Source organism: Lactuca virosa, chromosome 7 (genome assembly GCF_052849685.1).
Source record: "Lactuca virosa cultivar CGN04683 chromosome 7, Lactuca_virosa_CGN04683_v6, whole genome shotgun sequence".
Taxonomy (NCBI): domain Eukaryota; kingdom Viridiplantae; phylum Streptophyta; class Magnoliopsida; order Asterales; family Asteraceae; genus Lactuca; species Lactuca virosa.
This window is the reverse complement of record NC_136432.1, coordinates 222664128-222691283: the sequence shown is the minus strand read 5'-3', so window position 1 is coordinate 222691283 and position 27156 is coordinate 222664128. Positions and strand designations below refer to the sequence as shown.

General features: G+C 38.2%; 1 protein-coding gene across 1 annotated transcript in view; it reads left to right on the top strand.

The window, feature by feature from the left end:
• The first annotated feature begins 6227 nt into the window (after nucleotides 1-6227).
• The window catches only part of LOC145127580 (L-type lectin-domain containing receptor kinase IX.1-like), a 30355-nt gene continuing 9426 nt past the window's right edge, over nucleotides 6228-27156 (top strand). The window contains exons 1-2 of the mRNA XM_079062750.1: nucleotides 6228-6685; nucleotides 6796-6848. Of these exons, the coding sequence (XP_078918876.1) occupies nucleotides 6228-6685; nucleotides 6796-6848 (511 nt within the window). The remainder of the gene's footprint in view (nucleotides 6686-6795; nucleotides 6849-27156) is intronic.

Here is a 27156-nt window from a genome sequence, read left to right as displayed (position 1 = left end):
AGGTTTTATTAATGAGGAATTCCCTGATCAATGTTACATTTTAGATAAGGTTGTTTATGGGTTAAAACAAGCTCCACGAGCCTGGTATGCAACTTTTACTACATTCTTAAAGCAATAAAAATTTAAACAAGGATCAATTGATCCCACTCTCTTTCGAAAGAAAGTTGGGATTCATCTCATTCTTGTTCAAATTTATGTTGATGATATTATTTTTGGCTCTATTGACCCTGCTTTATCAAGTGAATTTGAGAATCTTATGAAAAGTCAATTTGAGATGAGCATGATGTGGAAAATTAACACTTTTCTGGGATTAAACATTCGTTAAAGCAGAGAAGGAATATTTATCAATCAAGAGAAATACACTCGAACTCTGTTAGAAAAGTTTGGAATGACGAATGGCCCAAAGTTGAGAGTACCAATGACAGTAGGAACAAGACTTGGTCCTTTGTTGGATAAACCGGTTGTCGATCTCACATTATACCGAAGCATGATTCGTTCATTATTATGTCTAACAACAAGTCGATCTGATATAATGTTTGTTGTTTGTAATTTTCCTAGGTACCAATCGAATCACAGGGAACCTCATCTCACAGCTGTCAAGAACATTTTTCGCTATCTCAAAGGTTCAATTTCGTTGGGATTATGGTATCCTTCGAAAACAGGGTTTTTCATTCAAGCATTTTCGGATGCTGACGTGGGTGGTTGTCAACTTGATTGAAAAAGCACAAGTGACGGATGCCAACTTTTGGATGGGAAGCTTGTGAGCTGGCAATCAAAGAAACAAACTTCTATTTCGATTTCCACAACAGAAGCAGAATATGTTGCTGCTGCAGCTTGCACTTCTCAAATCATTTGGATTCAAAGTCAACTGCGTGATTATGCAATCAACATGAAGAAAATTATGTTGTATTGTGACTCACAAAGTGCTATTCGCATCTGCCATAACCGTGTGCAACATTCGAAAACTAAACACATTGCACTTCGTTATCACTTTATAGAAGATCATGTTAAAGATGGCAACATTGAAGTTCACTTTGTAAAGACAACATATCATATTGTTGATATCTTTACAAAACCGTTGGATGAAAAGCGTTTTCTCCCAATTTTGGCGAGCTTAGGCATGATAGACGCGAATGTTGTTCCAAGTCTGAATTCGTTATAAAGACAGGTGATGTCGAATTTTTGGTGATTCATTCAGAGGTTACTATTCACAATTCAGCGTTCGGCATGCTTCGCTTTCGACATTCCTCTAAACGATTGATCACAAGCTTCGCTACTTCATAACCACTGTAATGTCGATACTTTTGATCCTTATGTCGACACTTTACATTTTGCTAGCCTGATATTTTTTTTCGTTCTTTTATTTTCATTTAAAAATCAAAAATATCAAAAAGATTTTCTTATTTTTGTCATTTTCATTCAAAAATCAAAAATATCAAAAAGATTTTCTTATTTTTGTCATTTTCATTCAAAAATCAAAAATATCAAAAAGATTTTCTTATTTTTGTCATTTTCATTCAAAAATCAAAAATATCAAATTTTTTTTCTTATTTTTGTAATTTTCATTCAAAAATCATAAAGCCAAAAGTATTTTTTCTATTTTTGTTTGTTTAACCTGCTTGTGAAGCTTTCTAGCGAATATCTATAGTGGAATTTTTTTTTCTAGCTCTAGGGAAAGGTAAATATTCGATACTTTGTACTAGTTAGATGTCCCTAGAAGCATGCTACATCATGTCGACCCAAGCCTCCATGACTCAATGTGTTTCGAAGCCTTAATTGATTTCTCATCACGAGGATTCCTTCCTAATCAGGCTATATTCACATTAGTCCCTGAGCAACCTTAATCTTCTCAAATGAGTTAAGAGTTTCCTATTGGTCCACTTATAGCAGAGGTACTTTCGATTCTCTATACCAATCTTTTTCATCAAAGATTCTTACACGTTCACACACAATGACATATACCCAAGAGATCTGTGGTTCGAACCAACCAATATTTATGCATGTCCAAAGTCTGTGTTAATGATCCCAATTCATGAGACCGTGATGAAGGTGAAACCCACAATTTCGAAACCAATAAGGAATTGACGGTGAACTTTTAGTTCAAGACTATAACGAAACATTTGTTTCTGTACCTATCTTCGATATTCAAAATCATATTCTTTCAGTTTGAGTGGTCTTGCTAAAATGTTCGAAACCCACAACATTTTTACCCAACAAGATCCATGATTATTTTTTTTGGAATATGATTTCTGTTTGGATATCAATTTGATTCTTCGTTACTTGATAAATTTTTCAAAGCTTACTTGTTACTGACTTCACTGCTCAAACATGTAATTTTATTTACAATTTCTCACACTTATGTTAAGTTGTGACTTGAAACAAAATTTAAGCTGGCCCTCGAAGCTTTTCAAAAGATGCCCTTCAATACTCCTCAATGAGTATTCGATTGTAATTCATGGGAAACCACACAAGCTGTTTGAAATCTCTCTTGATGTAGAACGAAACGATCTTTGCCTGGGATCTTATTGCTTCATTTCGATTTATTAATTGACATCACAAATTCAAAAAAAATTTATCTTGTTCTCATCCCAATTTTTGACACACATCAGCAAACACCGAAATCCTTGAGGTTCTGAGTAATACTAACTCAGGCTGATGATTTAGAAAGGTCTGGCATATGACTTCGCTTCTCAACCCAAAAGCGAAATAGCCTTGCCTCCATACCGAAGGTTTTCTGATGGTTCTTATTCCCTTGGGTCAAGCGAAAAGATTGACCGATGTGACATTCTGGTTACCATTGCGGTTTCAAGGAAAAAGTGATCATCACTTTTCAGACGTGGCTAACTTTATGGCTACAGGCTAACCGCTTCAAATTCAAATTGGGTCTTAAGTATAAAAAGGTTTTTGGGAATTTCATTCCAAATTTACGCAATCCAAATATCCCTAAATTAAATTGCCCTTATACACTCTGTTTTCTTCAACCTTTTTCAAACCCTAACAATGGCGGCCACACATGCTAATGTTGATCCATCTCAGATAGCTGATGACATTACTTCTCAACCACTCATGAAGATTCAAAGCACTAATTTCCATGTTCAACCTGAAGTTACTAAGTACCCTGAAGCATTGCAGATGCTTATCGTTGCTTTGAAAAACTCTGTCCTGTCAACGACAATGTTCTCTTCTTTTTCTGTGCTATTGACATGGTTATCTCTTGCGGGTTCAACTGCGGTTTATAGAAAGACGGTCAAGATGGTTACCTTCCAGTTGATCAATGACAAGAAGTTTAAGCTAACCAAGAAGCTGTTTGCTCAGATCTTGAATATCCCTAATGGCTAACCTTTTTATGAGGTATCCAATGAACAGGTGCTTCATATGTTCAATGAGATGAGCTATCAACCGATTCTCACAAAGATAAGTGATTTCAAGAAATCTCATTTGCCTTGCATATGGAATTTTCTGTTCAGTATTTACCTTCGATGCTTGACGGGTCGAACTATTGGATTAGATAAGGCAAAATTAGAAATCTATGCCTTGGTGGCAGGCATTTACTATGATTTACCTGTTGACTATGCAACTCAGCTGTGGGAAGAGTTTGCGAAAAGCATTGGAAACATGAATGTCATGAATGAGATTTCGTGTGCTTGTTATTGAAGCCTGATCTTACAATATGCTTATGAGAAGGAAGGTATTGTTGTCCTTGCAGATGAACAGACAGCTGAATTTTCCTTGTATCAATTTCCTAACGATGTGGAAGATGATCCGAATATGTTTCCGACGGTTGCACGCATTCCAGATGGTATGCTTTTCAAGGTTGATCCTTCAAATCCAATTTTGGTAGCATACTTGCAAACAATCAATCCTTCGATTGAAACCGGTGTTTTATTACCAAAGAGCACTGGTGGTCCATCGAAAAGAGAAAATACTCCAAGAAAGAGGTTAAGGGTAGTCCTTCGAAACCCAGTCCTGAGCCAGTGGAGAAAGTTGTAAAATCTACTCCAAAGAAAGTTGTCAAGTCTGATAAACCTCTGACGAAAGTTAATAAACCAGTTGTTGAAGAGTCTTCTACAGCTGCCAAGGAGGCTATGCCTTTGAAATTTGGTGTTTTGAAACGTTTGAAGAAAATGGCTCACAGGCCACGTCATTCACTAGAGAGGTCTAGCAGTTTTTCTCCTAAAGGTGTATCCAAGATAACTCGCAAGCCACAAATCAATCGAAAATGTGTTATTATTCGTGAAATTTTGACTCCTGTGTCTCCTGCGTCTAAAAAGAGAAGGGCTGAAGATATGGTCAAACGGATTTCTAAGAAGAATAAGAGAAAAGTGCTTGAAGATTCACTGGAAGATGAAGTAGTACCAGAATTGACACTTCGTGATGATAATATGGGCGTTCCATCACCAACGAGAGACTCTCCAATTAAGTCGAATGTCGAGGCGACTGGAGGTCTTGATGGTTTTGTGAAAACATCTAATGTGGACACAACCATTAATCAAGGTGAAGATCCAAAAGTATCCACTCCTGAGAAGACTGCTGTCACACCACCCGAAGTATCGAATGCCGAATCGGTTTCTGAGGAGGTTCGAAGCATCCCTGCGAACATATCTCATATGGACGCAAATGTCAATATGGGTGAAGGAGTGTCGAACAATGAAGCTCAAGGTAATCCTACTCTTATTATTTCCTCGTCTTTCGAAACATCTGTTGTTGATACAACTGTTTCACTACCATCATTCCATATTCCTATTTCAACAACCTTACCTCAATCTACTCACTCTCCAACCTTTGATAACATTATACAACAACCCATTACTTCTCTATTTCCATCCCAATCAACCGAAGGCCCCAAAACAGTTAATGACGATGACACCACTGAAGATGGTGAATTTGTGGCTACATTTGCTGATATTGAGTACGATCCGGAAGAAGAAAACATACCAGATCACATGTTAATTTTTGGTAAACATTTTAAGATTCTCAACAGGAAGCTTAACTCGTTATTACAGCTTCAGGCAGATGTAGGGGGTCGTCATTCGATATATGGGATTGAAGTCGATGTTATGCTCAAGGCTTAAGAGCTTCGACTAAGAAATAAGTTGGAACACATAGATAGAAACAATGAAAATCGTGTCAAGGATCAATCTTCGACATTCAATCATAAGCCGAAGGATTTGAAAGTGGTGGCAAAAGAAAAGAATATTATGTATGTTCAAGCTGTCAAGAAAGTTCGAGAAGATGTAAACCTTAAACTTGAGGAATTAAGGGTTGATATGGCGAAGGAAGTTGCAGCCATTTCTCATGACTATTCTTCTATTCATACCAAGGTTGACATTATTGCTGATGCAGTAACGAATGTGGTCAAGTGGTATCAATCATTGCTTCCGAAAGTTGAACAGAAGGTTGAACTTGATGTTCAGAGTTTTTTCAGGATTGAAGAAACGTTGAACAATCTAAAGGACTTGGTCTCGAAGGTTGGTTCTTCATCTTCTTCATTACTTACTCTGGCATTGTTGACACAAAAATTTATCGCTTTGGAGTTGACACTCAAAGCTGAACTGGCTCCTCTTGCGAAGTTGTTGAACTTGATGCTAACGGATGCCCCACCTGTTTACACAGGGGTGCAAGGGGGAGAAGGGATAAGTTTTGGCATGGGTATGGGTTCAAATACCAATATGGGAAGAAGTGGATCTTCGAAAGGTGATGATGATGCGAAAGTTGTTGGGAAAGTAATAACTACTCAACTTCATACTTCGTTACCAAAGATTTCGTCTACAACTACTTCAACAACAACAACAACAAGACCATTAACAAAAGGGGTTGTGATTCGTTCTGGTGTTGGAAGTTCAAGCTCATCAAAGCCACCTCCTTCGACAGAAGAGATGAAAAACAAAGGGAAAGGCATCTCTAAAGAACCCACTGCCGAAGAAAAGAAAGTTGTTATAGAAAAGGAAATGGAGAAGCAGAGGCAAGTTCAAAGTATTCTTCGACAAAGGGCGAATGATCCTCCTGCTATAGATAAGGGTGATCCTTCGAAACATTTCTGTTGTGAATACATTGAAGCTCAAGTCTTAGCTGGTAAGATGCATGACTTTGAGAAAATTCCCAAAAAGAGTTAAGCCACAGAAAATTCTGATTTCAATTAGTTAGATCTTCCAATAAACAAGATGATGTTTATGGCTGCTTAGTATCAGATTGGTGATAAATTCGAAGACAAAGAAGAATTTAAGAGAATGAAGATTCGTTTCCATGTTGTTATGGGAAAAAGGGAAAAGGAGATCTGGTCACTGGTCAAGATAGTTCGTGTTCTCAACATATCCAAAGATGTTTTGTTCGAGGGCGTGTTGCAGAATTATCGATTTCATGCAGTCAGAGCGAATAATGTTGCATTCCACTTTTCAGTGGCTGACTTCCTTTTAATGAATGTTCATGATATGATCCGTGTTGCAAGAATTCCGAAGGGAACAAATGTCTCGAAGCTTCAATTAACAAAGAAAGAAGATTTTTTGATTGGATTTGCTGACATCAAGTTGTTCATAGATAATTACTATGAATATTTAGCTTTCACTGATGTCGAATTAGCTTTGGTCATTGGTAAACAAATCACTATGCCACAATCGATGTTAAAAAGCCAGGCTAGTTTGAAGAGTTATGAAGATGGAGAGATATGCTTGAAGCCTTTGGGAATAGTGTTTGTCGAAAAGAATAAGAAGGGGAGATAACGAAGTTTCTGTTTCAAGCATGTGATGTTGAAAGATATACCACACCTCATTAGACAAACCTTATTGTTCGAATGAATAGTTGTGCAAAGAACAATGAAGGTGAAAAACTGAAATTCGCAAGGTGGTTAACTGGTATATAGAAATTTGAAGGGTGATACATCAAGCTGCTCAGATGCTGATGACTTAGATTCGACACTTCTCAGAAAGGGGGAGAATGTTGGGGTCGAAAGTTGTTGTGAGATGTCGAAGGTTGTCTATGTCATTCTTGGTATCGAATATTTGTTTGTTAGTTTATTATAAGGGCATTATGTATTGAAGCTTAAGTGTCTTATTCCCTTATATTTTTTGTTCACTTTCTGTATCCTTATATATATGGGATGAATACTGGAGTTAGAGAAGTTTTCGCATTCGCATTGTACTCTCTGAGATTTTCTTTGTATTCCTTGAAAGCGTAATCGATCTAAACAGATTCTATTTAGATCACGTGTTCTTAATTATTACTTAACTCTGATCTCGTAATTCATACTCGATTAAATTGTAACTACAGAGTCACAAAGACAGCTAGCATCCTACACAATATCATGAGAATACTCACCTTTCTCACATGATAAGACAAATCTGAGCTCAACATCACGAAACATGCGCTACTTCCTACCTAAGGAATCATACAAGGTCCCATCTTAGTCTACGATCTAATACTAACAATTTGACTAAATTCAACCTAGTCAAAAAGTCAACGGTCAAAGTTTGACTTCAACTGGCCCCCACGTCGTTGCCATTCCATGGCGACATCGTGGCTTATGAGTTCGGCCCCAACCCAACCACTCAATCAAAAGGAAAACCATTGCCACGCCGTGGAACACAAATCACCACGTCGTGACAACAAAAGTCCAAAACAGTCGTGAATACTCCAGTCCTCACGTCGTGGCGAACTGGTTGCCACGACGTGGGCGATAAATTTTCACCACTTAATGGAGTCAACCCCTGAATCATTATGCCAAGCCTTCATCCTTTCCAGAAAGCTTCCTAATGACCATTAAGTCCTAAAGATTGCTACTTTTCGAACATGCATGCCCAATACATGATTAAAGTACAAGCTAGTTCAAAACTAAAGAAAAACACCAATATTTCATGCAGGGTGCTCCAAAACATCAGAACACTTCAGATCTGGAATATATGATACTCCAAGGACCTCAAGGATCCATAAAGTTACTAGCCTTATGAAATTCTTCTATTCTAACTACATCACCATGAAGAAAATGGAAAAAAAAACGTAGATCTAGAGTCATAAAGCAATAAACATTGAATCTTGATCACTTACAAATGTCTTGAATATAAGGTTTGAGATGATGATGCAGCTTGCAAACTAGATCCACTCTCCAAGTGTACTTCCTTCTTCTTCAAAACACCAAAATACCAACAAAAGCTCAAGATCTGCAATAATGAAATCTAGGGCTACAAAGAGAGTGAGAGGGAGGTGATGGAGCCTGAAAGTGTAAAAACCCTAGCCATCACATCCCCTAAATAGGGGCACAAAACCTGGAACTAGGTTTTTGCACAAAATAGATACCACGCGGTGGCCAATATTGTTGGGTTTTGAGCATCCTAACACTCCTATGGTGTACATGCAACCCTAGAAAACTTGGATCTATGTTTTACTATGAATACATGCAAATTTGTTTTTCCAAGGTTCATAACCTATCTAGCATGTCATGGGGAACTTTAAACATAAAGGTTAGAAGAATTACATACCTTTCAATAGTGAGTTGATTCCTTGGAGTTTGAGAGCCAAGCACCAATAATGTGGATGCCTCAAATGGAAATCACAAATCACCACAAACTTTGGAAAAACTATGAGAGTGTATGTTTGCTTGTAGAAATCGGCCACCTTCTTCCACACACACTTAGAGTGCAATTTCAAGCATCATAAGCTCCTTTATATAGTGTGGGGAATTAGGGTTACATCCATGTAAACCCTAATATCCATGACTCTTCCTTTCCAAGGATCCATGAGTTAAAAGCTCCATGGACTATCCATGGACTCCCATGCATGCCAAGCCCATTCCAAATGAGTATTAGCCCACACTTATATAAATACAAGAGCCCATATTTAATTAGTCACCTTTTTTATCACCAAATTAATTCCAAATTAATTTATGATTAAATACTAATTAAATAAAATGATTTCATATTAATATATTATAACTTATAATATATTAATAAATCATAAACATACAATTCTCAAAGGTTTAACCATACAAATAGTTCGGGTGAAGTGCAACCCAAATGGACCATGCCGGCTCGGGTCAAGTATATACCAAATAAATTTATGGACTTAAACACCTTATCCAACAGTCTCCCACTTAGATAAGTCTAATAACTATATTTGCCCATATTACTTCAGGAATCAACCGACAATCGTAGCTCTTAAAACTCTCTTGAACTATTAAAACTCTCTTGAACTATGAAGCGCGATTTTAGATAAGTGATCATATAATCCTCTGTTCTCAAGATATCAGTCGGACAAATACATGGAACAACGCCGTACTTATTGTCTAGCAGTTTGTTTGCTGATTGCCGATTTGTTTGACATAGAACTAAATTGAACACATCAATTAGGTTCTGACCGGGCCCGGTACATAGGTCAAAACAAAATCATCGAGGGGCCCAGATATCGCTTCTAATCCTCCAAGGACTAGAAGGAACAGATAAACTTCGACTCATATACTCGTTCTACTACTTGTTGAATTATGCACATAGGCACGTTTTATAACATCAAGTTACTGATGCATTTTCGTGCAATCAATGCACAACCAACTCATATGCAACAACCCATATCTCTAGGTTTGAAGACTTATATGATATTACCGTCTCACGATCACTCGAGATAAATTCCATGAAGTGATGCAAGTGAGCGTGGGTTTATTCCAATACTCAGAACTTATGAGCACTCATGAATGTTGTAGCAACCATTGATATGGCTAAACACCTTTAGTCATCTACAAGCCCAATTCATGACAGTCTTAATTCATACCTACTTCCGACGTATGACCGACTGTGGAAGTTTGAATAAAGTAATTTATTCTGGAAGTCAAAACATGAAAAGCTGAAACAATATTAAATAATTGACAAAAGACAGTAACACCTTACTCATAAATAAACACACCTTTTACTCATCATCAAATGTCGATTACATTTTACAAGTTTCAGAAATAGCTATCTAATCTGTAAAACCAATATCATCCTTCAGCCCAATGCGTCTCGCATGCTGTAAATGCCTAACCCTCGTCAGTCCCTTCGTGAGGGGATCTGCAGGATTCTCTTCTGATCATACTCTCTTTACCACGAGGAGTCCTTCTTCTATTTTATGTCTTATGAAGTGATATTTTCTGTCAATGTGTCTGGATCTCCCATGATCTCTTGGTTCCTTGGCTAAGGCAATCGCACTATTGCTTTCACAGAAAATCTCCATAGGCTCCTTAATAGCTGGTACAATTCCAAGGTCTCCGATGAAGTTCTTCACCCATATCGCCTCCTTCGCCACTTCACTCGCTGCTATGTACTCTGATTCACAGGTCGAATCAGCTATTGTCTCCTGCTTGGAACTCTTCCAAGTGATTGCCCCTCCACTTAGAGTAAAGACCCAGCCCGACTGAGAGCGGAATTTATCCCTATCAGTCTGAAATCTAGCATCACTATACCCTACTACTCTCAAGTCATCACTCCCACCAAGGATAAGGATCCAATCCTTAGTCCTCCGCAGGTACTTGAGAATATTCTTTACCGCAGTGCAGTGAGCCTTGCCAGGGTTCCTCTGATATCTGCTGACCATGCTCAAAGCGAAGGCCACATCAGGGCGGGTACAAGACATAGCATACATGATCGAGCCAACAGCAGAAGCATATGGTAATCGACTCATCTCAGCTATTTCAGCCTCTGTACTCGGGCTCTGAGCCTTGCTCAGTTTGGCATTGCTTTGGATCGGTAATTCTCCTTTCTTGGAATTCTGGATGTTGAACCTTTTCAACACCTTGTCCAAGTAGGTACTCTGACTAAGTCCAATTAGTCTTTTACTCCTGTCTCTTAATATCCTTATCCCTAGGATATAGGCAGCCTCTCCAAGGTCCTTCATAGCAAAACACTTCCCAAGCCATGACTTCACCTCCTGCAAGGTTGGGATGTCATTTCCTATGAGCAGTATGTCATCCACATATAGCACCAAGAAGCTAACTATACTCCCACTAGCTCTGACATATACACAGGACTCATCTTCACTTCTCGAAAAACCAAACTCTTTGACTTTCTCATCGAAACAAAGATTCCATCTGCGAGGTGCTTGTTTCAATCCATAAATGGATTTCTCAAGCTTACACACTCTATTAGGGTACTCTGTGTTGACAAAACCCTCTGGTTGACTCATGTAAACATCCTCAGCCAACTTCCCATTAAGGAAAGCGGTTTTGACATCCATTTGCCATATTTCATAGCCATGAAATGCAGCAATGGCTAACATAACCCTAATAGACTTAATCTTTGCTACTGGTGAAAAGGTCTCATCATAATCAACTCCCGGAGTTTGAGAAAATCCATTTGCAACCAGTCGCGCCTTATAAGTATGTACATTACCATCCATGTTGGTCTTCTTCTTGAAGATCCATTTGCACCCGACTGTCTTACGACCTGGTACATTGTCAACCAAGTTCCAAACTTGATTGTCATACATGGACTGTATCTCGCTGTCCATAGCCTCTTTCCATTTAGTAGCCTCAGGTCCTGCCATGGCTTCCGTGTAGCTATTAGGTTCATCCAGATTTACCAGTGTACTATCACTGATAAGTGTATCACCTTCCATAGTAATATGGAAACCATAGTAATGCTCAGGTGCACTCCTAACTCTCGTGGAACGCCTCAGAGGTACAGACTCGTCAGTCGGATCAACAGGAGTTTCCTCCTCAGGTTGATTGCTAAGGTTTGAGGTTCCTTCACCACTTGACTCTTGAATTTCATCAAGGTCAATTTGCCTCCCACTGTTTCCTTGGCTTATGAACTCTCTCTCGCAAAATACCCCTATCCTTGCCATAAAGACCACATTCTTACTGGGTCTGTAGAAGAGGTAACCAAAGGATTTCAGTGGATAGCCGATGAAAATACACCTCTCACTTCGAGGTTCGAGCTTATCATGAGTCTCGCACCTCACAAAAGCCTCGCGACCCCAAATCTTGATGTGGTGCAAGTTGGGAACTTTCCCAGTCCACATATCATGAGGTGTTTTGGCAACCTTCTTTGTAGGGACTAGATTAAGGATATGGGCGGCAGTCTCTAAGGCATACCCCCAAAAAGAGATTGGTAGCGAAGCTCGACTCATCATGGAACGAACCATGTCCAACAAGGTCCGATTACGCCTCTCAGCCACACCATTCAGCTGTGGTGTCCTGGGAGGTGTCAATTGTGAGACAATCCCACACTCCTTAAGATAGTCGAGGAACTCTTTACTAAGATACTCACCACCTCGATCGAACTGAAGCATCTTAATGTTCCTGCCCAATTGATTTTCAACTTCCTGTTTAAACTCTTTAAACCTTTCAAAAGTCTCTGACTTATGCTTGATTAAGTAGACATAACCATATCTATTATAATCATTAGTAAAAGTCAAATAATAGCGATTAGCATCCCTTGTGGCGGTTTTGAAGGGTCCACATACATCAGTATGTACAAGGTCCAACAAACCCTCACCCCTTTCACAAGTACCAGTGAAGGGTGATTTTGTCATTTTCCCAAGCAAACAAGATTCACAACTATCATCTGAGTTTAGGTCAAATGATTCCAGGACTCCATCCTTTTGGAGTTGGCCTATGTGTTTCTTTCTTACATGACCAAGACGAAATTGCCACAATGATGCTTTATCCAAGCTAGTAGAGGAATCAATACACAACACATTATTTCCTAGGTTATCTACAACCGACACATTTTCATCCACACCATCACAAGGTAATGCTTTAAAATAAAGAACATTATTAAAGAAATCATTAATGCTACCACATTCATTATCAAACGAAAAGGTAAACCATTGTTTGTACAAACCATGAAAAGAAATAATATTCCTCACCATTTCAGACGAGTAAACACATTTATTCAAATCTAACTTTAACCCACTACTTAGCAACAAAGTATAAGCTCCAATCATGGTAACAGGAGAAACCTTCCTATTCCCCATGATTAAGTTTATCTTCCCGTGCTCCACATGCTCACTTCTTCTTAGGCCCTGCAAATCAGAACATATGTAAATACCACAACCTGTATCAAGGACCCAAGAGTTAGAATATGGTGAGTTATTATACAATATAGTGTAAATACCTGCATGGGATGGTTTCACTTTTCCATCCTTGACATACTGCAAGTACTTTGGGCAGTTTCGCTTCCAGTGCCCCTTATTCTGGCAATAGAAGCAATCAGCATCCTTAGGGATGGCAGAAGGAGTAGCAGAACCACCTTTGGTTCCACTTGATGAGGAGCCATCAAGAGACTTTCCCTTGGTACCCTTCTAAGGGTTCTTCCTCTTCTTCCCTTTGCCTTGCCCGATAGCCAAAACAGGGGTTGTTGTAGGAGTAGGGGTTGCTGAGTGTAACTTCCTCCTTGTTCATGTGGTATGTAATGCGGAATTGATCATAACACGAGGGTAGGGAGTGGAAAATAATATCAATTGCCAACTCCTCTGGGAAGTTCACATTCAGTTTCAGCAAACGGTCCACATACCTTTACATTTTCTGCATGTGGCCCGTGATGGGTTCACCATCCTTCATGCGGGTTGTTATCATGGAGGAGATTATTTCATACCGCTCTTGACGAGCACTCTGATGGTACCTTTCCATCAAGTCCTGGTGCATCTCAAAAGGGTAATAGTCCTCATAGGACTTTTGGAGCTCGGTTGTCATCGTGGCCATCATGATGCATGCCACTTTAGTGGCATCTCTCTCATGTGTCCTATATTCAGCGATCTCCTCAGGAGTAACAGTAGTCTCATCGAGTTCCTTGAGCTCCTTGTCGAGGACATATTCCTTGCCCTCGTAACGAGTGACCATCCTGATGTTCCGGATCCAATCCATAAAGTTCGAAACATCGAAGATGACTCTCCCACAAAGGTTCATGAGAGAGAGGGAGTCGGTAGGGTTAGAACCCGAAGCGTTGTTGGAAGACATCTGAAAAGAAGAAAGACAAGTTTAGATTAGATATATAGAGTCCTTAATAAGACACCCAAATGTGATATTAAGGCTAAGACCTAACAAAATATATTATAACTTAGAAGAGGGATGTCGTAATCTAAGCTATAACATATTTGAAGGTAGGTGAATGACGATTCACCAATTTCCACCATGAAAACGAAATAAATTATTAAGTTTTAATTGGTTTTGAAATTCCTAGATTCTTTTGAGATTCATTGAACTTTTCAAAGGCATGTTTCAATCTCGATTGTGCCCTTCAAGTTTTGTGACTGGGATGCCGAGGATCACAAAACAAGGTGTGAATAACCATGCAAATTCACTCTGTACCCTTAATATTATCACCTAATCAATGTGCCGGTTAAACACATGTGCTCCACCGATCTATGATAAACATTAAGTCACCCTTCGTTATCCTTACTAGTCCAAGTTAGTGTGCCGGTTAACCACACACGCTCCACCAACGACTTGGTAAGGTAGAAAGTGTAAATTTCATGGGTTAGCACCATTTTCACATTTCCTAAAGTAACTAAGATTGGGAATTTATAAAAAACATTTAGTTACTTTATAATAATCATTATACTTTTAATTAGAATTAAAGTTATTGTCCTACCCGTTCGGCTAACGACCCTCCACCAGTCAAGGAAGCGGTGGGTGAGAGTGGACACCCATTAAGCTGCCATTTTATAGGCAACAACCTTATACCCCCCCTTATAGACCGACTTCGTGAATGAGGGCTATTAACGGTAAAACGACTTGATCTTATACATATATATATATATATATATATATATATATATATATATATATATATATATATATAATATTAACCATTAATCTTATAATAGTATAAGGGTTGAATTTTAACTTTTAAAATCCTAAGGGTTAGAATGAAAGTGTGTGTATCTTTACAAATTCCAAAACTTGAGGGCAAGTTTTGAAACTATTCAAAACTTTTCATTTCATAACTTATGAGTTAATGGTTCATAAAAGTGAAGACTCTTCATTTTTATGTAACTTATGTGTTTTAAATGTACATTAAAGAAAGTGAGCTTTGGAAATCCATAACTTGAGGACAAATTATGGATTCCATTAAAACACATAATTGATCAAGAATTAATCATTAAACAAGTTAGCAAGTAATTCCTATGATCTAACAATAACTCATAAGAACATGAATATCATATCAAAACTTCAAGAATCATATGAACACATATAAACATGGAATTTTGATATTAGCCATTGTAAATGGATTAGCATAACCATTACACCATCTAAAACAAGTTTTAAAACACCAAAACAGTTTAGGGTAATGTTTCTAGTCCATTTCCAGCAGCAAAAGTCGAAAAACTGCAGTCAGAGCCTCCTACTCGTCGAGTGCAGGAACCTACTCGACGAGTAGGATGATTTTTCACTTGGACTCGTCGAGTCCCCCCATGGACTCGGCGAGTCCACTGCCCAGACAACTCAATTTTTTGATTTTTCAACAGTTTGCATCAAGTATTCAAGAAAACAATCCTAGGCTCTAATACCACTGTTGGGTTTTGAGCATCCTAACACTCCTATGGTGTACATGCAACCCTAGATACCTTGGATCTATGTTTTACTATGAATACATGCAAATTTGTTTTTCTAAGGTTCATAACCTATCTAGCATGGCATGGGGAACTTTAAACATAAAGCCTAGAAGAATTACATACCTTTCAATAGTGAGTTGATTCCTTGGAGTTTGAGAGCCAATCACCAATAATGTGGATGCCTCAAATGGAAATCACAAATCACCACAAACTTTGGAAAAACTATGAGAGTGTATGTTTGCTTGTAGAAATCGGCCACCTTCTTCCACACACACTTAGAGTGCAATTTCAAGCATCATAAGCTCCTTTATATAGTGTGGGGAATTAGGGTTACATCCATGTAAACCCTAATACCCATGACTCTTCCTTTCCAAGGATCCATGGGTTAAAAGCTCCATGGACTCCCATGCATGCCAAGCCCATTCCAAATGAGTATTAGCCCACACTTATATAAGTACAAGAGCCCATATTTAATTAGTCACCTTTTTGATCACCAAATTAATTCTAAATTAATTTATGATCAAATACTAATTAAATAATATGATTTCATATTAAAATATTATAACTTATAATATATTAATAAATCATAAACATACAATTCTCAAAGGTTTAACCATACAAATAGTTCGGGTGAAGTGCAACCCAAATGGGCCATGCCGGGTCGGGTCAAGTATATACCAAATAAATTTATGGACTTAGACACCTTATCCAACAAATATAATGCCACACCATGGCACCCATTAAGGAGGTACGCCCCAAAAACGAACCGCCACGCCGTGGTGATGCCTCCACCACATCGTGGCCAACTAAAAAAATCTCACAATCCTTTTAAATTCATACTTCAATGATCCGGATGTTACAACTCTCCCCTAGTTTAATCAGACTTCGTCCTCGAAGTCCGCTGCAACAAACAACTCTGGGTACTGCTCCTTCATCTCCACCTCGGTTTCTCAAGTCCACTTAGAGCCCTTCTGATGCTGCCATTGCACTTTCACTAAGCCCACCACCTTATTTCGAAGGGTATTCGTCTTCCTGTCGAGAATCGAAATCGGTATCTCTTCATAGTTTAGGTGCTCATCCACCTGAATGTCATCCATGGGCACGACTGCAGAATCATCCGCCAAAAATTTACGCAATCGAGAGACATGACAAGTGTTATGAATATGGCTAAGCTCATCAGGTAGATCCAACCGATATGCCACCTTGCCTACCCGAGCAATGATCTTGAAGGGACCAATATACCTAGCGCCCAACATGCCCCGCTTCCTGAACCGGATGATACATTTCCAAGGTGACACCTTAACAAGCACTAAATCTCCGACCTTGAACTCGAGTTCTGAACATCGTCGATCAACATAGCTCTTATGGCGACTCTGTGCGGTTCTCATCCAATCGCCTACCTGTTGTATCAACTCGGTAGTCTTGATTACTACCTCATTACTCCCCATAACCCGATGACCGAGCTCGCCCCAACAAACCAGGGTCTGACACTTCCTCTCATACATAATCTCGAAAGGTTTTCGATCGGTACTATCATGATTACTATTGTTGTAGGAGAACTCAGACAAAGGAAGTTAAGTATCCCAACTCCCGCCAAAATCCAAGACACACACCCTCAGCATATCCTCGAGCATATGAATAGTCCGCACACTTTGTCCATTGATATGGGGGTGGTATGATGTGCTGAACTGTAGCTGAGTACCCAACTTCTCATGAAACTGTTGGATTAATGTCTAAGTCCATAACTATATTTGGTATGTACTTGACCCGACCCGGCATGGTCCATTTGGGTTGCACTTCACCGACACAATTTCTATGGATAGTCTTTTGAGAATAGTATATTTATGATTTATATTAATATATTGTGAGTTCTAATATATTAATATATAATCATATTATTTAATTAGTATTGATCAAGAATTAATTTGTAATTAATTAAGTGATCAAAAGGAACTAATTAAATATGGACTCTTAGATATATATGTGTAGTGGGCCAAGTTCATTTAGGTTGGGCTAAGTCTTCATGGATAGTCCATGGAGCTTTAACCCATGGATCCTAGGAAATGAAAGGTCATGGGTATTAGGGTTTAACCCTAATCCTCCACAATATATAAAGGGTCTTATGGTTCATGAAATTGGTGCTAGTGGCTAGTGTGGATACACTAAAGAGGGCAATAACCAATTTCATAAATGTGAGCCAAGTATCCATATTCTCTAAAGGTTTTCCAAAGTGTTTTGGTGATTTGTGATTCCACTTGAGGCTTCCACACTATTGGGGCTAAGCTCTTAAAGCTTGAAGACATCAAGCTACATCATAAGGTATGTCATTTAACTAGAACTTTGTAGTATAGGTGCTTCATAATATGCTAGTTAGGATGAAACCTTGGAATATTTAATATTTGCATGTATAATATATAAAACATAGATCCAAGGTTTATAGGGTTGCATGTACACCATAGGAGTGTTAGAATGCTCAAAACCCAACAGTGGTATCAGAGCCTAGGCTTGTTTTCTTGTTATGCTTGCTTAAACTGCTTAAAAATCGAAGTTTGGAGCTGTCTGCACAGCAGACTCGCCGAGTCCATGAAGGGACTCGACGAGTCCAAGGCAAAAAGCATCCAACTCGTCGAGTTTGTTCATGCACTCGACGAGTTGGACCCCCTGACAGCATATCTTCGAGTTTTTGTGCTGGAATTGGTCTAGAATCATTACCTTAAACTGTTTTGGACTTATAAAACCTGTTTTTGATGTGGTAATGATTATGCTAAACCAATTTCAGAGTTGTTATCAAAATTTCAAGTTTTATATGGTTAATTTTATGATTCTTGAAATTGTTGATATGCTTGTTCTTGAACTTATGAGCTTAGATGATCATAGGAATTATTTGTAACCTTCTTGGTAGTTTAATTCTTGATCATTATGTGTTTTAATGGAGTCCATAACTTGTCCTCAAGTTATGGATAACCAAAAGTCACAAGTCATTAAATCCATTAAAAGAACACAATGGTTACATAAAATGAAAAGTCACTCATTTTAATAGGCCAATAACTCATAAGTTATGAGAAATGAAAAGTTTTGAAAGTTTACAAAACTTGCCCTCAAGTTTTGGAACATGTAAAGTCATAATTAAAATTTAGTTCCAATCCCTAGAATTTTTAAAAAAATTAAAATTCAACCCTTATACTTTATAATATTATAAGTTTAATAATATTTATATATGTATAAGAACAAAAAGTCGTCTTACCATTAGTAGGCCTCATTCACGAAGCCGTTCTATAAGGGGGGTATAAGGTTACTGCCTATAAAATGGCAGTTTAATGGGTGTCCACTCTCACCCACCGCTTCCTTGACCGGTGGAGGGTCGTTAGCCGAACGGGTAGGACAAGGACTATAATTCTCCTTTCATTAAAAGTATTAATGATAAATACTAAGTAACTAAACATTTATAAATTCCCAAACTTAGTTACTTAGGAAAATGTGAATAAGGTGCTAATCCATGAAATTATACTTTGCACTTTGTTTAAGCCGTTAGTGGAGCGTGTGTGGTTAACCGGCACACTAACCTGGACTTAACAAGGTAGGCAAAGGGTAACTTAATGTTTATCATAGTATCGGTGGAGCGTGTGTCGTTAACCGGCACATCGATTGAGGGGTAAATGTTAAGGGTACCAAGTATATTTGCATGGTTACTTCACACCTTGTTTTGTGATCCTCGGCATCCCAGTCAGAAAACCTGAAGGGCACACTCGAGATTGAAACATGCCATTGAAAAGTTCAATGAATCTCAAAAGAATCTAGGAGTTTCAAAACCAATTAAAACTTAATAATACATTTCGTTTATCTTGGTGGAAATTGGTGAATCGTCATTCACCTACCTTCAAATATTTTATAGCTTGGATTACGGCATCCCTCTTCCAAGTTATAAAATAGTTTGTTGGGTCCTAGCCTTAATATTTCATATTGGGTGTTCTATTAAGGACTTAAATCAACTTACTTGAAGTTCTCCCATTGTGATGTCTAGTTTAGACAACAATGATCTTCTCAAATCAAGATTTCCTAATAAATATGACTTCCCGAGTTTGTCTCATGGAAGTCATACTTCTCTTCCTCCACCTCCTCCAATCATTCTCCCTGACCCACAAGTTTAAAGACTTGAAAAGTTCAAGATCACTCAATCCCTACTCACAATAAAACATAAAGTTGGCAGTCTTGTGTGCACTCGTGTCTTAGGAACGAAGTCACAGATAGACAGGTTGAGAATGTTGGGTGTCATTATCCTAAGGAAGTTAGCTATTGACTGGGTCTTTCAGTCACTTCCTGAGTCATATAGAAAGACTACTATGTGACAGGTCACGACATGACCGGAAGGTAAAGAGAAAGTCTAAGACTGGAATAGCCTTTTGTACCATTCCCAAAGAGTCTATATGTTTTCATTGTGAAGAAAAAGGGGCATTGGAATAGAAGCTGCTCTCCCTACCTGAAAGGAAGTAGAATCAAAAAATTTGACTCTACTTCAGGAAAGTCCACTATCTAACTCTATTAAGCTCCCGGTTGATGATTCTTAACACAAAATGTGACTCGGTTGCATTTTGATATTTAGTAGGATCAAGCAAAGGGAAGGAAACTTAAAGAAAGAGTATGCTGAATCTGATCGCGAAGATGGATTTCTATCGCTTGGTTGAAGATCGGATTCTTGAGCTACTTCTTAGGAGTTATGATAGATTGCTAGGAAACATGTAACAGGATAGTTTTCATTTCAAGTTACATTGTAAGGAAAAGGTTTTTCCGCAATTTTGAAAAATAAATAAAAGGTTGTTTTACTTTATTTTATATCTCCTTACGGTGGCATTCATGAAAACTTGATGTTTGTATGTTTCTAGCAATATTGGAAATATGAGTTTGATTCTTTCGTTTGTGGTAGTGTCTAAATTTACCAAATAAGGAAAGATTCTCATCACCCAAGTCTCAAGTGGACCGAAACTTGGAATCATGCAAGTTGTTTAGTATGGTGAATGAGAATTTTCATTTTTGGAAAATTAAGACTAGTCCCTTGTTCACATGTATATGTGACTCAAGTAAAGGACTAAGGGATCAAGTACACATTCGTGTGCACTAGCCAAAGTCCACCACAAAAGATGGATAAGACTATTCATCATGATTTACTAAGGTTTAGTAAATATGATTATACTTACAAGCCTAAGTATAATTCTGAGACATTGGAAAAGTTCCAAATGTATGGCAGAGCGAATAAGAAGAATCAAATTAGGCAGAAGGATAAAAGTTTCTCAAATCTGAAAAGATGGGAGAGTACTTTAGTTACATGTATATATGATCATCTTAATGATTAAGAGACCTTATCACAATTCATCCTCTAAGTGCATTCTGATAGCTAAGAAGAGGAATCATGAATTGTTGAAGTGGTTAAATCAATAAGATGAGTCATACTTAGTTCCAAAACAATTCTTAGAGTTATACTCCGAGATTGTAACTTGAGTGACACGTCTTAAAGGAGGTTTAAAACACTTGTCAAATGTAAGAGTAAAAGTTTTCTACTCTTGTACATTTGAAATTGGTAAGATGTGATGTTTTGGATAAAACAAAGACCAACTAAGGCCAATTATGTGAAGTGTTTGTCTTGATTAGAATCCACACTATCTCTTGAATATTTGACAAGAAAGTCTTATAGGTCAAGAAGACAGTGGGAGTCTAAAAGATCCTGATAGAGTTTCAAGAACTAATCAAGAATAAAACCTGTATTTCATCACTAGTACACAACTAGAGGTTTATAACCTATTGTGTTGATATTTCTGTGCCCATTCCAGTTAAGTTGGCTAGAACATTTGAGTTCTACATGTTCTCAATTGTTTACATAACTACTTGGAAGCAATGGCAAGCCCTTATGCTACCAGGTGGCAAGAAGTTAAGATTGCACAAGTTCGATCCATATGAGTTAGGATTTGTCACTAACCTAGTCTTGTGATTATGGTTTTGACAAATTCACGTGGATAAGAACACATACACCATAAAATCTAAGGGTCATAAGGTTTCTCTCCTATTCATGAAAATAATGGTGAGGAAACACTTCCACCAAGTAGATTTTAAGTAGATAGCAATATTTGCATTCTCAAAGTCGTTAGTAGAGCACACCAACATGGACTCATGAGAAAAAGCAAAGGTCTAAACAATTAAGAATATGATTACGACATCCCTTTTCATAGTTCTCAAAATTGTTTAGAGACACATGTGAGCTATCTACGATAAGGTGTATGTTTTTTGATAAAGTCTTATCAAAGCAATCTAGTATCTGAAATTTGAACTTTGGTAAGAAAGTTAATAAAGTGTTGATTTCTACAAGTTCAGTAATTTCTGGATACATGTCAAAGCTAGTGGGATCATAAGTGTTATGCTAATAATCATCATGTTAGTGGGAGCATGATAATTATGATAAGTATTGCAAGTTAGCAATGTTAATTATAGAAAACAAAAGTTTCAATTCGTGAGGTTGCAGGGGTTGAAAAAGTTGTTTTGCTATAATTAAGGGAGAGGAAATTATACTTCGTGTCAATTCTAAGAGGCTTCATTTTCAATTCTAAAAGGCTTAGATTGATATTTTAATCACCTTTAGTCAAGAATATATATATGAATTTCATGTTGGATTGATTCGACTTAAGGAAATTCTATATATTGTGTTCTCAAAATTCGATTATGATTACGGCATCCCTTTTCATAGTCAAATTTTGAGAACAAGACAAATAAAAAATATTGTAGCAAAAGACTGGTTTAGAAACATGTCTTTATGTGAGACATCATGAATCGTGTCCCATTTGCTTTGGGTACAAGATCGATTACATGTGCTATAATATTTATCCTTTCTAAATTTTCCAAATGCCTTGGGGCATAAAGGAGGGAAAAGGTTTAGAATTGGATATGACTAAAGTGATTAAGCAATTGTCGAGGACAATCTAAGGTTTACCAAAGATTGGTTGCTCAAGGACAATTGTAAGTATAGTGTTAAATTTGGAAGGACCATATTGACATAATCTGAAAAAAGGCAACTCTTGTTCAAAAGGGGTAGTCAAAATGGGAATATGGAGTTGTCTCCATAGGTGGAAGTTGTCTGTGTAAGATTAGAAAAACTTAATGCAAGAAGCATGTTCAAAGCTATGTACTTTGAATATGAGACTTAATTTCCATGAAGTTGATCTTCATTGGAATTCCCTCTAATGAATGTTGACAAGTTTTGTGACTTTGTACACATTCATTACAAGAGGGTCAGTGCATATAAATTTAAAATCTAAACAGATTTCGATAAATGATAGGAATTTGGAATTATTACATTTTTTGATAAGGATTTGGGAGTGTGAATAGAGAATCATTGAAAGTATGTTCAATCGATCTAGTTCACAAAGTAAGGATCATAGACAAACATAGAGTGCATACTTGGTGTATGGCAAACCTATTGTTTAAGAAAAACATAATGTACATGCTTGGAGCATGGGACAACTAGTGTTTTTAATTCAAGTATAAAGTTGATAAAATCGAAACAATGAATAATGAGTAATCAGTATGGTGATAAATAAAAGTGTTTATTTATATTCATAGGGTTTGATACAATATTTGATTCATTTATTCTTGTGTTTCACTTTGCATGTTTTGACTTCCAGAATAACTAAGTCGCTCTTCCTGAATGATTAAGTTATTTAAACCATCCACAGTCGGTCATATGTTGGAAGTAGATATGAATCAAGACTGTCATGAGTTGGCTTGTAGAGGTCCAAGTTGGTGGACAAAGTGGTGCTACAACACTCATGAGTGCTCATAAGTTTTGAGTATTGGATTCAACCCGCGCTCATTTGAATCACTTCATGGATTTTGTCACGAGTGATCACGAGACGATAATATCTTATATTCTTCAAACCTAGAGATATGAGTTGTTACTATGAGTTGATAGTACATTGATTGCACGAAAACGCATTGGTAACTCGATGTTATAAAATGTGCCTTTATGTATGATTCAACAAGTAGCAGAACAAGACATATGAGTCGAAGTTTATCCATTCCTTTTACCTTCGGGATAAAAGCGATATCTGTGGGCCCCTCGATGATTTAGTGATGACACATGTGAGTGCTTGGCCAAGCCAGGACTGATTTGATTTGTTCAATCAGTCAGTCATCATAAATCGGAAATCGGGAAACAACAAATGGACAGAGAGAATGATTGATAATCCATGTCTCAGTCCATATGATATCTAGAATGGAGGAATATATGATCCCTTATCTAATGGACAAGTCATTGACAAAGGTCAGAGTTCGTTGACAAGATCAGAGTTCGACAACGACTTTAAGAGCTACGATTGCCAGTTGGTTTTTGAAGTCATACTCAATAATAGTTTTAGACTTATCCAAGTGGGAGACTGTTGGATTAATGTCTAAGTCCATAACGATATTTGGTATGTACTTGACCCGACCCGACATGGTCCATTTGGGTTGCACTTCACCGACATAATTTCTATGGATAGTCTTTTGAGAATAGTACATTTATGATTTATATTAATATATTGTGAGTTCTAATATATTAATATATAATCATATTATTTAATTAGAATTCATCAAGAATTAATTTATAATTAATTAAGTGATCAAAAGGAACTAATTAAATATGGACTCTTAGATATATATGTGTAGTAGGCCAAGTTCATTTAGGTTGGGCTAAGTCTTCATGGATAGTCCATGGAGCTTTAACCCATGGATCCTAGGAAATGAAAGGTCATGGGTATTAGGGTTTAACCCTAATCCTCCACATTATATAAAGGGTCTTATGGTTCATGAAATTGGTGCTAGTGGCTAGTGTGGATACACTAAAGAGGGCAATAACCAATTTCATAAATGTGAGCCAAGTATCCATATTCTCTAAAGGTGTTTTGGTGATTTGTGATTCCACTTGAGGCTTCCACACTATTGGGGCTAAGCTCTTAAAGCTTGAAGACATAAAGCTACATCATAAGGTATGTCATCTAACTAGAACTTTGTAGTATAGGTGCTTCATAATATGCTAGTTAGGATGAAACCTTGGAATATTTAATATTTGCATGTATAATAGAGAAAACATAGATCCAAGGTTTATAGGGTTGCATGTACACCATAGGAGTGTTAGAATGCTCAAAACCCAACAGAAACTTCCTCTAAAATTTGGAGGTGAAATAGACATCGCGGTCAGATACCACAGAAACTGGAACCCCGTGACGAACAACCACCTCCCCGATGTAGATGTCAACCAACTTCTCGATAGAAATACTCTTACCAATGGGTATAAGATGAGCACTCTTGGTCAATCTGTCAACAATCACCCAAATATAATCCACCCCTCATGCCGTCCTAGGAAACGTCCATATTGGGATGGGTAACGACTGCATTTTGTCATGGGGTCTCTGATTTTGGCCTTGACTCTCCGACAAGTTAGGCAGCGCTCCACATACCATACAATCTCCCTTTTCATACAGGGCCACCAATAACTCAATCTCAAGTCTCTATACATCTTCATGGCCCCTGGTGAATCGAAAACTTCAACTTATGAGCCTCCTCCAATAATGTCTACCTAACCCCACTAGAAACCAGAACCCAAACCATACCACACTGAGTCAATAACTGATGAGTATCCCTAACAAATAACGAAATCTGACCCTTTGTCTCCCCTTCCTTCTAATTTTCCTTCTTCAACCCTTCTACTTGAGCCTTTTTGATCAACTCTAATAATGGTTAAACAATAACCATCCTCAGACACAAATCTCCAATAAGTGCACTCGCTGCCTTGCGGCTCAAGGCATTGGCCACATCATTAGCCTTCCTAGGGTGATACAAGATCTCATAGTTATAATCTTTCACCACGTCTAACCATCTCCAATGTCTCATGTTCAAGTTCGGCTAATCCATCAGGTACCTCATGCACTTTTGATCTGTATATATAGTGCACCTGACCCAATACAAATAATGCCTCCAAATCTTGATGGCATAAACCACAACTCCCAGCTGCAATCGTGTGTAGGATAGTTTGCCTCGTGAGGCTTCAACTGCCTTGAATCATATGCAATCACATGACTCTTCTGCATCAGCACTGCTCCCAAACCCAAAATCGATGCATCGCAGTACACTACGAAATCGTCCATACCCTCGGGCAGAGTCAGCATTAGAGCCTCGCACAACCTCTGTCTCAAATTCTCGAAAGCTGCCTGCTGATATGGCCTCCCACCATAGAGTAACGTTCTTCTTCGTCAATCAAGTCAATGAAACAACAATCTTGGAGAAACCCTGAATAAACATCTGATAATAACCTGCTAAACCAAGGAAGCTCATAATCCCAGATGGTGTCTTTGGAACCTCCCACTGCATCACTGCCTTGGTCTTAGCGATGTGCCCCAAGAACTACACCTCGTGCAACTAGAACTCATATTTAGAGGACTTGGCATAAAGCTTATCCCTAATCAAGGTCTCCAAGACCTCCCGTAAATGCTCCTCATTCTAATCCTTGGTCTAGGAATAGACCAAAATATCATCAATGAACACTATCACAGACCAATCCAACATCGGCCTACACGCCCGGTTCATGAGATCCATGAACAATGTCAGTGCGTTGGTGAGCCCAAATGGCATCACCACGAAGTTGTAATGACCATAACGAGTCCTAAAGGTCGTCTTCTGCACATCCTCATCCCTGACCCTCATTTGGTGATATCCTGACCTCCAATCAATCTTGGAAAACCAAGATGCACCCTGAAGCTAGTCAAATAAATTGTCGATCCTCAAAAATGGGTAATTGTTCTTCACCGTCAACTTGTTCAACTCCCAGTAGTCAATGCACGTCCTGTGTGAGCCATCCTTCTTTTTCACAAACAGGATCAGAGCCATCCTTCTGTAGCTGTGTAGAAAACTCTTGCATCTCCGGAGGTGCTAAATGATAGGGCACCTTGGCTATCGGCACCACACCTAGAATCAGATCAATGTGAAACTCAACCAGCCTTTCAGAAGGCACTCCCAATAAATCCTCAGTAAATACATCAGGGAAATCTCGAACAATGGGCACATTGGCCACGACCGTCTTACCCTCCTCCCACATATCCAACACATAAACAAGGAATCTGATGCATCCTTGCTGAATATACCTCCTAGATCTTGCAGCCGAATAGACTACTAGTTCATGCTGAGCACCCTCGCCATGAATAACCAGTCCCCCCCACCCACTTTGGGTTCGAACTCTCACTTACTGGTGCTCACAATCAATCATAGCCCTATTGAGGCCTAACGAGTCCATACCCACAATAATCTTCGACCCTCGCAAAGGAAACGGAACAAAATCGATCGAGTACCTCTCGCTAAACATATTCAGAACACATCCTCGATGAACCCTCGAAGCATTAGCTGAACGATCTTTGGCAATCTCCACCTCCAAAGGGTAATCCAGAGTCCCTGGGGCGTCGCTAAACTTCTTGCTAAGTAAAAGAGATACAAAAGATCGGGTAGCACCCGCATCATACAGAACATGAGCAGTCATACCATTAACTAAGAAATTCCCTATACATGATCAAATAAAACATAAGCATAAACAATGAAAGTAGTAAAAGATATGGTGATGATACAGACTAGTAACCACAT